Source organism: Piliocolobus tephrosceles, chromosome 7 (genome assembly GCF_002776525.5).
Source record: "Piliocolobus tephrosceles isolate RC106 chromosome 7, ASM277652v3, whole genome shotgun sequence".
In the NCBI taxonomy this organism is placed as follows: Eukaryota; Metazoa; Chordata; class Mammalia; order Primates; family Cercopithecidae; genus Piliocolobus; species Piliocolobus tephrosceles.
The window spans coordinates 26,994,815-27,009,518 of record NC_045440.1 but is presented as its reverse complement, the minus strand read 5'-3'; the positions used below and the strand labels follow the sequence as shown (position 1 = coordinate 27,009,518).

The 14,704-nt window shown below is 42.8% G+C and overlaps 1 protein-coding gene across 6 annotated transcripts in view; it reads right to left on the bottom strand.

Annotated features, from left to right (window-relative positions):
- The window catches only part of EXTL3 (exostosin like glycosyltransferase 3), a 135,767-nt gene that overhangs the window by 21,954 nt on the left and 99,109 nt on the right, over positions 1–14,704 (bottom strand). For all 6 annotated transcript variants that reach the window (XM_023216820.1, XM_023216817.2, XM_023216815.2 and 3 more), the window contains exon 4: positions 1,715–1,842. In XM_023216820.1, coding sequence (XP_023072588.1) covers positions 1,715–1,842 — 128 coding nt within the window. The remainder of the gene's footprint in view (positions 1–1,714; positions 1,843–14,704) is intronic.

The window sequence follows — 14,704 nt, the reverse complement described above, 5'->3', positions numbered from 1 at the left end:
GCTGGGCACCATGGCTCAAGCCTGTAATCCCAGCACTTTGGGAGGCTGAGGCGGGCAGGTCGCCTGAGCTCAGGAGTCCAAGACCAGCCTGGGCAACATGGTGAAATCCCATCTCTACTAAAATACAAAAAATAAAATTAGCTGGGTGTGATGGTCCATACCTGTAATCCCAGCTACTCAGGAGGCTGACATGAGAGAATTGCTTGAACCTTGGAGGCAGAGGCTGCAATGAGCTGAGATCAAGCCACTACACTCCAGCCTGGGCAACAGAGTGAGACTCCATCTCAAAAAAAAAAAAAAAAAAAAAGAACTGGTACCTGCTACAAGATGGATGAACCCTGAAAACATCATGTTCAGTGAAAGCAGAAAGTCACAAAAGGCCATGCATGGTTGTACGGTTCTATTTATAGAAAATGTCCAGAATAGGCAAATTTATAGAGACACGAAGATTGAGTGGCTACCTAGGACTGAGAGGGGTTGGAGAAAAATTGGGAGTGGCTGTTAATAGGTACTAGATACAGGGCTTCCTTCAGTGGTAACGAAGATTTCTAAAATTAACCATGGTGATGTTTGTGCAACTCTGAATATACTAAAACCACTGAATCGTACACTTACATAAGTGAATTTTATGGTGTATGAATTATATTGAAGAAATGTTGCAAAAAAAAGAACTGCAAGAAAAATAATCATATACTTAGATTTCATAGTAAATGTCAAATTGCTTTAAAAGTTTCTGAATGCTTGCCCTCAATTTTTGTACCTCCCTCACCATAAACAGGTAACCAACTGTCCCTAAGCCAACATCCCAGTCCCTGACACACTTGGAGTAGCCTTCATCTACTCCATCCTCTTCCCCGCAGTGACCCTCAAGTGGGATCCTTCAGCAATTCCTAAGACTCAAGAAGGCACGAGAGTTGAAGGCTGGGTGAATGTTGGGAGTGTGACAAACCTGCATTTGAACCCAGAGCTCTGCTGCCACTTCCTAGCTTCTACATGATTTTGTTCTCTTGTATCTCAATTTACTCCTATATAAAATGGAGACAGCTATAATTTATGTCATCAAATTTTAGAAGGATTAATGAGGTAAGACAGAAAAAGTCCTAGGCTAGTCCCTGGCACACAGTACGGGTTCAACATATGTTTAGCATCATCATCGTCGTCATCATTACCACCACCCCCTTTTCCTCCTCCCCTTCTTTTCCCTTTCAAATCATTGCTTCTGACACCCTCCTTCCCCCAAATCTTTTTGGGTCCCGGATCCTGGCACTGTTCCATTGCTCCAACACACAGCAACATGTCACTTCTGGCCTGCCTGGAAGTTACTTCCCATTCCTCTAGAAACAAAACCCTCCTATTTCCTTTAGAGAACTACCCTACCCATTGCCTCTACTCTCTGCCCATGTGGTTTGGATTTAAGGATGATACACCTGCAGCACCAGGAGCAGGCAGATAACCAGTCTAGCCAGTCAAAGAATTCCACCTCCCTGGCCACAGAGGGAAGGCCTGTAGTGAACGCAGAGCGGAGCCTAGAGGTAAAGAGAGACAGACTCCTCCAACGCCATCTACAAGCCTGCATCCAGCCACGTCCTACATCAGCCCTGACTACCTGTAAGGGTTTCTCAGTTACCATCAGCCAAGAAATTCATTTTGCTGCCTAATCCAGGTTTTCTGTCACTTGCAACCTAAACTGTTTGACTGGAAATTAGTCTCTCACCGGAACCCAAACATGATTTCGTCATGGCGGAGGTGAGCGTCGTCATCGATGGACAGGATGGCCTCTGTCTCAATTTCATTCCAGGGTAAGAATCGGTTGTTCAAACTGTTCTTCTCAGTACGGACCACCTGTGATGAGGAAGGAAAAACATTAAAAATCAAGGCTGTGTTATGGAAGGTCAAACAAAATGTGTATTTAAGTCCAAGGAGATCATGGCTGGATTTACTGAATAATTTTGACTGATCTCCACACTTATAAAATCTAACATATGCCTTTCAGGAATAAAAGCTGCCTTAAACTTCAACAAATGTATATGGATTGACCTTTTCAGCTTCATGCGTTAGCTAATTTTCTTGTGAATCAAGCAAAAGCTGAGTATTATTTTACACATGCAATAAACACGATGTAGGGAAATTAAAAATGACTCTCCCAAGAGAACACAAGGTGGCAGAGTGGATCTGAGATTCCAATGGCTACGGAATTCCCAGCCTGCTCATTAATTTTAAAACCTAACTCAGAAACCTCGTGAGTCTGTCACTTCTGACTCCCAATTCTAATGCCTTTTTGGGATATAAACCCCAAAAAAGAGCACAGCCCATCTGGTCGAGATTAATTACTTCACCTTTGCAATTCCTACCTACAGTGCTGACTAATCGTACACAAACTTTTTCTTTCTTTTCAAGGTGTCATGTACTCAGTACAACAGCTTCTGCATCTTCAGCAAATCCCAATTCAAAAAACATCTAAGTGATTCTACATGTATGCAAAGCAGTATTTTCTTCATAAAACGAAAATTGGTGCTTCAAACAGTACAACTATATAAAACAATTTTTATTTTACCATATCTCAGTTTAGTTTACCTACAATGTGTGTAGGTAGCTGTGTTATTCACCTTGCCACCTAATACTCATATAAATCATGACCACAGTCAGTACCTGGATGGCTCATTTTATTCTTAGAGTATCTTTGTCTAATTAGTCCAACCAAAGGGGAACCATTATTTTGCTCTCAAACCCCAAAAACAAAGAGCATCTCGTGAAGAATGATCTTTTTAGAATGCCACGAAAAATCACCTTACTTCCAACAGACTGTTTTACTTGTACTGAGGACAACCTCTACCTGGCATGATGAATTAATTGCATCTGAGGACTTAAATTCATGAATGGTTTCCAAGGAGCTCTGTGACCTACTAGCATGTCTCTTCAGCTTCAAATACCTTCTCTTCCATCCTCCCACTGGAGGTCCAGTTAAGACGCCTCTTGCCACACCCTCCTTACCGGGAGAATCCTTTATTCTGTGTTCTTAATGCAGAGCTCTCATACTTCAATTAATTCATTCTAGCACACTTAAAATCCAATTAATTCAGAGCTAGAAGGGCTTTGGAGACTAGAGTGTCTCTTACTTTATACATGCAGAAACTGAGGCACAGAGTGATGTCATACAACTGGCAAGTTGCAAGAGCCAAAACTCTAGTTCATACCTTTAAAAAAAAAAAAGTTCTTGAAGTCTCATCACTATGTTGCCCAGGCTGGTCTAGAACTCCTGAGCTCAAGTGATCCTCCCATCTCGGCCTCCCACAGTGCAAGGATTACAGGCATGAGCCACCACACCCGGTCCTAACTCATACTTTCAGATTCCAAACCCATTACTTTTCCTGCTAAACTTCTGTTAACTTTATAAACTTCTTCAAACCAAAGCCACCATAGAAAACATTTTTTGTTTTTTTTTTTTTTGAAACAGAGTCTCACTCTTGTCACCCAGGCTGGAGTACAGTGGCACAATCTTGGCTCACTGCAACCTCCGCCCTCCGAGTTCAAGTGATTCTCCTGCCTCAGCCTCCCAAGTAGCTGGGATTATAGATGCCTGCCACCATGCCCGGCTATTTTTTTGTATTTTTAGTAGAGATGGGGTTTCACCATCTTGGCCAGGCTGGTCTTGAACTCTTGACCTCATGATCCACCTGCCTCAGCCTCTCAAAGTGCTGGGATTACAGGCATGAGCCACCACGCCCAGTTTGTTTTTTTTTTTTTTGAGATAGAGTCTCACCATGGCCCAGGCTGGAGTGCCATGGTGCAATCTCAGTTCACTACAACTTCCATCTGCCAGGCTCAAGTGATCCTCCTGCCTCAGCTTCCCACGTAGCTGGAACTACAAGCAGATACCACCATGCCCGGATAATTTTTGTATTTTTGTAGAGACAGGGTTTCACCATATTGCCTAGGCTGGTCTTGAACTCCTAACCTCATGGCATCTGCCTGCCTCAGCTTCTCAAAGTGCTGGGATTACAGGCATGAGTCACCACACCTGGCCTGAAAATGCATTATTAATCTGCATACCATCAAGGAAAAACAATGTTGCTAATTAGGAAGGCATGTGAAATTGATGATCCCATGTTTACTTTATTACAGAACTTTAAAAAAAATTTTTTTAAGAGATGGAGTCTTGAGCTGTCACCTAGGCTGGAGTGCAATGGTGCTGTCATAGCTCATTGCAGCCTAGAGCTCCTTAGCTCAAGTGATTGATCCTCTCGCCTCAGCCCCTCAAGTAGCTGGACCTACAGGCATGCACCACCATACTTGGGTAATTTCAAAAAAAAAAAAAAAAAAAAAACTTGTAGAGACACGGTCTCGCTATGTAGCCTAGACTGGCCTCAAACTCCTGGTCTCAAGCATTGCCCCTCCCTCAGCCTTCCAAAAAAAGTGACGGGATTACAGGTGACAGCCAACACTCTCGGCCAGAGCTTTTTTTAAGACTCCACCTCAGCCCCAGAGGAGTTCCTGCCCAATTCAAGACAAAGAAGGATCTGTAACAGATTCGCCATCACAGTTAACAGATGTCCAAGCCAAGCAACAGATTGAGAGATCCACCTTGCCCTGCAGCATGTCTGACCAGCATAAAAATCCCCCAAGTGTACAGCCCAGGGTGTCTTAAGCTCAGACTCCACAATGACAAAACGAAGGACCGAGCGAGGCCTAGGTCAGACAAGAGAGAGCGGCAAGGAGAGGAGATGCCAAGTGCTCACCTTGTCAGCTGTCAGCTCCGCTTGCCACAGGGCGGGAGGGTGGCAAGACGGGGCCGGACTTGAATGGCAAGCTCGGCGATGGTAAGAGGCCATCCATTGTAAGACACACCCTCAGTTTCAGACATGACAAAATGTAAAATAAGGTCTGCCTTGGAAATGATGGCATATAGCAGCTGTTCACAACCTCCCTCAACAAACTCCCCCTGATCATTCACTTTACCTTCCTAACACACCTAGCATTCACTCAGTATAGAACTAATTCTGCCAATTCAGCCAAACAAAGCTCACCATCACCTGCAGCAGTGAATACACACAGCTTAAAATGAAGAAAAACCACTTGAAAATGTCAGTTCTTGAATACTGGCTTGAAGATTATCAGTTTTGTGGGTTAACCTTCAGATGGATTATCTACGGCACAATTAGTAAACCAGGAATATAGCAAGGAGCTTCAGTGTTCAAAGTGTGAAGCGAAGACCAGCAGCACACACCACCGGGGTCTGCAGGGGTGCAGGCACCACTCCAAGCCCAGAGTCAGAATCTGCATTTTAACATGCCCCTGGGGGATTCCTGTGCACATTAAATGGGGAGAAGCACTGGTACAGAGGGAGAAAGCATGGCTTTGGAGCCAATCAGAAAAGCTTGGGTTCAAATTCCAACTCCTCCACTTACTAGACGTGTGAATGTAAGCACCCTCTCTGCTAACTCAACATAGCACCATGCTGTTTGCAAAATCTGAAGTTACTTATCATCCAAAGTTGACAGTCCTATAAACAACCTAACTCTGCACCTGCAAATGAAAAACAAGAAAAACTAAAATGAGTTGATATCTAGGTCATATCCAAAATTATCTAACCAACCAAATCAAGAGAACCTACTTGTGCTTTAGACTTTGGTGGGGTCATGGAGCTGAAGGTCAAATATCAAAGTGTTTTGGCCTAGATTTCACACCAGTTTTTTTAGTAAGTTTATTAAAGTCCATTACTTAGGTATCAAGCAGCAACAAGAGAACAGCTACTAAGGACTCCAGGAACACAGGGCGCCTGCCACCTCTGCTCACCCTCTGGGCACAACTGCTCTGGGCTGGAATGACAACAGCTGTTCAGGTATAGCGAACTGCTTTTTAACAATCAGAATAGCAATCAGAATAAAAGGGCCAGGCATGGTGGCTCACGCCTGTAATCCCAGCACTTTGGGAGGCCAAGGCGGGTGGATCACCTGAAGTCAGCAGTTCAAGATCAGCCTGGCCAATACGGCGAAACCCCATCTCTACTAAAAATAATTTTTAAAAGATCTAGCCAGGCATGGTGGAGGGCAACTGTAATCCCAGTTACTCAGGAGGCCGAGGCAGGAGAATCCCTTGAATCCAGGAGGTAGAGGTTACAGTGAGCCAAGATCGCACCACTGCACTCCACACTGGGCCACAGAGTGAGACTCTGTATCAAAAGAAAAAAAAAAAGAACAAAGAACTGTTAAAGATTCACAGAAACACAACACCAAGCACTACAGTTTATTTGTGGTTAGCTGACAAGTAACTGCAGTAAGTCAGCTTTAAGAATTCGGAGTAGTTCTCAACCAGGAATGATTTTGCCCCAGGCTACGGTGGCAACGTCTGAAAGGATTTTTGGTTGTCACAACTGGAGAAAAGGGTGCACTACTTGCATCTAGTATCTAGTGGGCAGAAGCCAGGGATGCTACCAGATCCTACAGTGCACAAGACAGCCCCCCAACAAAGAATTATCTGACCCAAAATGTCACTGTGCCGTTGCTGAACACCCTGATTTAGAGTCAACCTGCAGGAGACAGTAAACCAAACAGCACTTGGAAGAGCAACTATAGTTCATTACCTAAGACATTCCCCTTTTCCCCATAACCACAAAAAGATTTCCGCCCTCACAAAGTTTGCAAACACCAACTAAAACTAAATGGGTGGAAGAGTAAAAGTTTTCTTCTAACAGTTTCGCTTCAAAGCTGCAGTGTTTAATGGCTAAACAAAAGCTCAGCAAACCAACTATCCGTTCTGGCACCAAAATCAGAAGAACAGAGAGGCTCAAACATTTCTAAATGCAGGCCGGGCGCGGTGGCTCACGCCTGTAATCCCAGCACTTTGGGAGGCCGAGGCGGGTGGAACACAATGTCAAGAGATCGAGACCATCCTGGCCAACATGGTGAAACCCTGTCTCTACTAAAAATACAAAAACTAGCCAGGCGTGGTGGCGTGCGCCTGTAATCCCAGCTACTTGGGAGGCTGAGGCAGGAGAATTGCTTGAACCCGGGAGGCAGAGGTTGTACTGAGCCGAGACTGTGCCACTGCACTCCAGCCTGGGCGAGAGCGCAAGACTCTGTCTCAAAAAAATAAAAAATAAAAAAACCTTTCTAAATGCAGACTCACAGATCAGCATGGCCTCTAAGAATCTGAAAAAAGACAGACTGAACATAACAGAAACCAGTCAACCAGAGGGACTGTGTCATGTTTAGGAAAGGTTCCCATTTTTGTTGAAGTCGTTTCATTTCAAATTAAAACAACACTCTTCCCCCGACCCCACAATACTGGCTATTTCTTCATGTTCCTCTAGCATATTGCTATTAGATGCCTTATGATTACACCTTAGTAACTTGTGAATAGGAAAACTCACTTTCAAGTTATTGCTTTAATTACTGGTATGACATTAACCAAAATGGATAGACCATAGTGCCTGGAAATATAGCAGATGTTCAACAAATGTTTTATAAATGAATGCATGAGCAGAAAATAGAACATAATTTAGCCCTGCCATTCTATTTACAGAATATGAAATACAGACTTGAGAAGTTTCTAGATCAAAATTATAAGTAGACATTCAATATCTGTAATAATCTTAAGGAATGATAACTAGAGAGGATTAGGAAACCTCTTAGTATTTAGTGTAGTTTTCTATAGCAAAAAACCCATCCACCTGCATCTAGCCAGGAGCACTCTTTGCTTGGCTTGTCTCACACACAGGGCTCCCTGACGGTGCCTCGCTTGCTCTTCTGCACAGTATCATTCACGGGACCCTTGACCTCCCATCACAAAGGAAAAGGGACAGCAATCGTGGCCTAGAACGCTGCCACCTCTGAAATTTGGCCATTTAAATACACTTGAAATGCTCTTTTTCTCTTTAAGATTACATCCAGCCCAGCCATGCCCAACAATCTCCATCCTCCAACAAAACACATACATGCATAATACATCCCTATAGCAAATCCATATCTGAGAAAGAAACTTAACATCAAGCCATCACACAGGCAAGAAAGGAAACGGCAACTGATCTTAGTTCTCCATCATCCCCTTCCTCCAACTTAAAAGAGAACCCATCAGAGAACTCAGGACAGGAAAATGAGATCCAGGAAGAGGCACACAGCCATGCCCACCTAACTGAGGAGGACATAGGTAACACAGCTTGAAGTGAGTGGGGAGGGAGGTGAGTGACAGAAAGATGATGATAGAAAGAGGACTACATCTACATCATCACCATCATCATCATCATTATTATTATTATTGAGACAGAGTCTTACCCTATCACCCAGGCTAGAGTGCAGTAGCACGATCTCGGCTCACTGCAACCTCTGCCTCCCGGGTTCAAACGATTCTCCTGTCTCAGCCTCCTGAGTAGCTGGGATTACAGGCATCTGCTACCGCGCCTGGCTAATTTTTGTTTTTTGTTTGTTTGTTTTTTAGCAGAGACGGGGTTTTCACCATCTTGGCCAGGCTGGTCTCAAACCCCTGACTTCATGATCCACCCATCTAGGCCTCCCAAAGTGCTGGGATTACAGGTGTGAGCCACCGCACCTGGCCGAGGACTACATTATTTAAGGGATTCATTCAATAAATGTCAAGTGATGGTGCAGAAAGCAAGAAAATGCCAAGGAAGGAAAGAGAATAAGAAGGTAACAGTGCATTGGTTTTCCATTTATAACTTTACATACGGATGTCATACAGTACAAACAAAATTGTACATGTTTTAAATGAGACAAGTCTGTTTTAACTTATAAGAGAAAAAGTTGCCAATGATCCCAGCGCAAGTGCAGGTAAAAACCCTAGATTAGCAGGTCAACAAATGAGAGAATGTAGATAAAGACCATCCACAGTGCCTGGCACAAAGAAAATGCCCAAAAACTGTTACAATTATTATAACATGATATTAGCACAGTCTCTATTTTAATTGTCATACACGTTACATGCATATTTTATATTCTGTATGTATTTTAATTTATACATTTTCTATATTTTATATACATATTTAAAAAAACAAGTTTGTGCTTCTCCAGGAAGTGTGCATGTGGAAAAAAAAAAAAAAGAAAAAAATACATATCTATTGTCAGAAGTCCTAAGATCTGGGGCTGGCAGTGGCTCACACCTGTAATCCCAGTACTTTAGGAGGCAGAGGTGGGCAGATCACCTGAGGTCAGGAGTTCGAGACCAGCCTAGCCAACATGGCAAAACCCCGACTCTACTAAAAATACAAAAATTAGCCGAGCATGGTGGTGTGTGCCTGCAGTCCCAGTTACAAGGGAGGCTGAGGTACGAGAAACACTTAAACCTGGGAGGCGGAGGCTACAGTGAGCCAAGATCATGCCACTACGCTCCAGGCAACAGCGTGAGACTGTGTCTCAAAAAAAAAAAAAAAAGTCCTCAGTAATACAGGCATCAATTAGTCAAGTGACCTGAAGCAACAGAATTCTCACAGTCTCAGATTCCTTACTTTGAATTAGTAAAAAGAGTATACATAAACTAAGAGGGGAAGACATTACCTCAAGAATCAATTTGCTGCAATTAGTAAATTATGCAACATGACTTTCGGCAATTCCTTTAAACTTCTGCATTTCTTGCTATTCATTTTTGGTTTGGGGTAGCCTTGTTTTATAATTTTCCTTTGCAGCCATACAGCCCATTCGCAAACAGAAAGCCACAGCTATAGCCACCAAGTTATTAAGTCAAATGTTGTCAAAGAGAAAAACAAACCACCCAGATGTGCCAGCTCCTAGTGATGTGCACCAGACCTTGCACAGTCTTGGACCTGAAGAAGCTGGACAAGGTTTTTCCTGCTGGCTTCACCTAGCTATCATAATTTTAGGAAATTATCATCTCATTCGTTCAAGGGATATTTTTAAAAGTAGAGAGGGCAGAGATTAAAAAATACAGCTTACCAACACTTTAAGGAGTAAGCCCTGAGAACGATCTCCACTCTCTTGCCTCAGGTCTAGCCAGAAGCCAAATCTCTTAGCCTGAGAGGCAGAGTTCCCATCCACAAAGTTCCTGACGCCAAGAGTGCACTACAGATGCTACTGGGGAGAGAGCACGAAAATAACTCCCCTGGAATGATATTTACATTACCCAAACAAAGAACTCTCCCTGTTCGATTTGAATATCAAGGGCTGAGAGAGAGGGAAAAGGGCACTGAAAAATCTTGTATCATTTTTTTTTTTTTTTAAGAGACAGGGTCTCCTTCTATCACCCAGGATGGAGCGCAGTGGCACAATCACAGCTCACCGCAGCTTTGACTTACCATGCTCAAGCAATCCCCTCCCCACCTCAGCTTCCCAAGAACCTGGGATTACAGGCATGCATGATGCCTGGCTAATTTTTTCTATTTTTTTGTAGTGATGGGGTTTCCCTATGTCAGCCAGGCTGGTCTCAAGCAATCCGCCCGCCTCAGTCTCCCAAAGTGCTGGGATTACAGGCGTGAGCCACTGCGTCTGGCACTAACATTTTCATTTGGGAAAAAAAGAAATAGTGCATTCTGACCTCATCACTTCCACAGACCTTGCAGTCTGCAAGGATGTGTGCTATGCTGATCTCTGAACTGGTTCTCTCCACCACCACTCCTCACCTAGGCTACTGTGAATCTTTTTGCTTCTGCTCTTTTCCTCATAGTTCCGTAAAAATCATGGGCCTCCTCTGTTCAACACCCTCCAAGGGCATCCTAAGGCAGAGAGGATAAAATCCAGACAAGCGCAACCTGCGTTGTCCTGCACCTGCTGACCCTACCGCCTACTCCAACCTCCTTCAAACGTGCCACCCAGACGCACTGGGCATTGCTTCTGGCGCTTGCCATTCCCCATACATCCCTCCAGAATGTACGTGGCATTCTCGCTCGCTTCATTCAGGCTTCTGCTCAAATGTCATCCCTTCTGAGAGCCCTTCCAAGGTACCCTGTGTAAATTGGCCATACCCTTTATGAAGAAAAGAATGAAAAACTAAGACTCAGGGATGGGCTGCCAAGAGACTGTCTCAGCAATCAGTGAGTATACAGTGTGAAGAGAAGCAATGCCTTGAGTGAGCTAGACTACACTGTTAGTAACTGAAAGATGTCCCTTTCCTACCAGCCCACATGTTACAACTCCAAAAGGACAGATTCTAAAACGGCCACCCTACTTACTATTTTCCAGAGTATAAAGCAGAGTAAGGAAGATGTGTAAACTGGTCAGAATAAAGTAGTAACTGAAACCAAAATTTTTAATAGGACTATCTATCAAGAAGAGATTACTTGGCGTTTCTGCCTCCAGAGAGTTGAGTAAGCTTCTGCCAGTCCCAGTCTTCCCTCAGATGACAACTATAACCTCTGCACAAAAATCCCAAAAAAGCAATTTCCAGAAGGCACTAGAGAGTCAACAAAAGACAACCAATTATGGAGGGGTGCTAAAATTCAGAGGGAGGGAATTACTGGTACAGGGAGAATTACTGTTGCTTTCACCCTGAGAGCAAGCCAGAGTTGGTACCAAGAAAGACCGCTAAAACTCTCATACGAAACCTATGGTCTTTCTGGCCTGTAAAGGAAATATATAAGGTAACCATAGCCCCTAGAAAGAAAGGAGAAAAATTCAGAAAGGAGAAACCAGAGATGGGGAGCTCCAAGTTCTGTGTAGAAACTGCTCTGTCTCTGGCCCACCCCTAAGCCATGCATGCTTGGTGCAGGCTGTAAGCAAAGCAGCTACATACAAAATAACTCAACATACGAGTGGCTATTCACGAGACAGGGCTTTTAGTCTGAGTCAATACAACTAATCACCTACTAAAACAAAAATATCAACACTTTCCAGAATAAACATCAAAGAAAACCATGCTGAGGCATACCACAAACTGCTGAAAACCAAATACAAAGAAAAAATTTCAAAAGTAGCCAGAGAAAACCACACCTTACATACAAGGAAACAAAAATCTGAAAACCACTGACATATCGTCAGAAACAACAGAGGCCTGGAAACAGTGGAACATCTGTCAGGTGCCAGGAAAGTAGTGGTCCCCAACATAGTGGAGAGTTTTTCAAAAGCCTAGACTTCAAATCCTTTGACATAACAATACTCTCTAGTTGGCTTTCATTAGGTATTTTGTTGTTGTGCTCCAGGAGCTAAGGGACCTGATTCACATGTTTACAAAATATACAAGAGCCAGGGAGAGAGCAGACACCCACCATCGCCCCTCTGTTTGGTAGTCCTACCCCATTCAATGGCAGACCCATTTCAACTGGTGACACTTCTCCCATCTCTCTGCAAGTCCTGTCTCCTTGCCCCGCCACCATCCCATTCGTGCTGAAGTTCTCTTTACACAGAGCATTTGGAACAGGATTGTTCAAGGGTGGTGGCAATAAAGATCACCTTCTCTCTAAGCTAGATCTTTTTTTGTAAGTAATTATTTAAAAGAATGAGGAATTTTAACATGTAAGTCCTATGGGGGACCCCTAAGACAATCCTTCTCCACTTAAAATAGCTGGGGCTCAATAGACTTCACAGCCCACAAACATCCAGCACTTATGCCTGTTGTTAGTGGGAACCTGAGCATAAGAGGAGCCCGTATTGCCCAGCATTTTCTGAAATGGCATGGAGGTTCCTGGGTAGATTCACTGATGCCTGGGAACCTTGGTTTAAGCTAGCATACTGAATTGGCTATATCTACATCCAAACGGAAAACCCACTCTAAGGTGTATCATAGTAGTGCCACTTTTCTATACCCGAGACAGCTACCAGTCTCTTTCTAGCTCTGATACCCACGTACATCCAAGATGTCAGCAACTTCAACCGCAGGCCAGAACACCCGCCTCTCCCAGATACAAAGCACAACCAGAATATTTACAGGATGGAGTGAAATTCTCCATCTGAAGCTACTTCCCCTTTTTTAAAAGGATCAGAAAAAAAACTTTTAATGCTAATATGAGAAAGCTGTTTAGAATGGCCTATTTGTAAAGTTTCTGGCATTTTCCAATTAGGTATTATTGCGATGGGCTGCCCAACAGTCAGGACAACTTATTTCCCATTAGAGTTTTTTAAAAAGGATTCATTCTGGTAAGTTCTCGATGAATTTCAGTCAACTGGGGTGGTACTAGCTTCTCTACATCCCTATCAAAATCAAAGAAAACTCAGGAAAAATGGAAAACAACGGCTTCTCTATTATTCCACTATTTGAGGAGCATCTATCTTTCACAGAGCAAATGCTTTTTTAATTTCAATGACAAAGTTGTAACAGAAAGAAAAAAAGTGAACTTTGAGAAGTCTATTAAAAAAACTCCCCATTTACAAAACTTTACTTAATATACAAAATAAACTGGGATAAAAAGGATTTATAACCCTACAGTCTTTGAATAGCTTCTGATTATAAATTCAATTAAATAAAAAAATAAGATTAGCAGCAGTAAGAAAAAATTTAAAGCAAAGAGGTACTTTGCACAGGAGAAAGTAGGCAGTAACAACTATGACACAAACAGAAATGATGTAGACAGGATACAAGAAGCCTTTATGAGTGAAGTCAGTTAAAGCTGCCCACAGCATAGGCAAGACAAACATACTGGCTTCCATCTCCTTTAACATTAAGGGGTAAGAAGGAATCAAATAAGTGAGCACCTTTCTAGAATCCTTAGTTGTCTTATCTTAGATTCCTCTTTAATGCTGAGATCAAAAAAGCTAATTATCAAAGATCACAAAATGACTACTTAATCCCAGGTCTGTATCACTCCAAATCTCATTATACCATGCTGCTGCTTAGAAAAACAATTCAAATAAATTGGCTTCCCAATGAAATACATCTTTTAAAAAACTAGACTTCTAGCAATGTGTGGCCCATCAGACCTTTTGCTACCTTTTGCCGAAAAGTAACTATATATGCAGCAGGTTAAACAGTTGGCAGTCTGCTTAAGACCTGCTCTAAGGCTGCACATTTAAGATAGATGGTTGCCATCTCTCTTCTAGAATGCCAAGTTTCATTCTGAAGTGGATACACTCCTCAGAACTAAAGCCCTGTCCTACATATTTAGCTATTATTTTTCCTGTAAAATACAGCACCTAACCACGAGATGGAGTAAATGAGAAAGAACCTACAAGACACCCTGGAAGGTTCCACAGGAGTTGGTTCTCCAACTCCAAAATATCGACCCCCAACCCCAGTCTTCCAAAAGACTTCTGTGAATACCTGGAAAATGACACAGGCCTTCCTAAACCCTTTGAGAGGTGACTAAAGCTGCCGCTTCTGGAATCAGACATACTAAAGCTTGGCTTCTCCATTACTCACCATGATCTTGGGCAAATTCATTAACCTAAGCCTCAGCTCCCATATGAATAAGTTGAAGAAACAGTGATAATGATATGTCACAAAATGCTTATTATAGTGCCTAGATGCTAAGTGCTTCCTAAATGGTAGCTTATCATTATCATCATCATCTTGTTATGACATGGAAGAAGTCTATGGGATAACCGACAAGGTTTTGTATGTTGAACATACAATCAGTTTCGGTTTTGGGGATCCTAGATTTAGGAAGTGAGTAACAGCAACAGAACTACCAAGGCTTGAAAAAGCAGCAGCAAATCCTTCAGGAAGAAAGGAACCTATACAGGTTTTTCATGAGTATGCATGTATTCTCCTCTACTAGAAGTCACGATTGCTAAAGTGAAGGAAGATGGAAAAGGGATTAAGAGTGAAACACTATTTCATGCACCAAAACGAACTGTTCGTTTTTCTATTA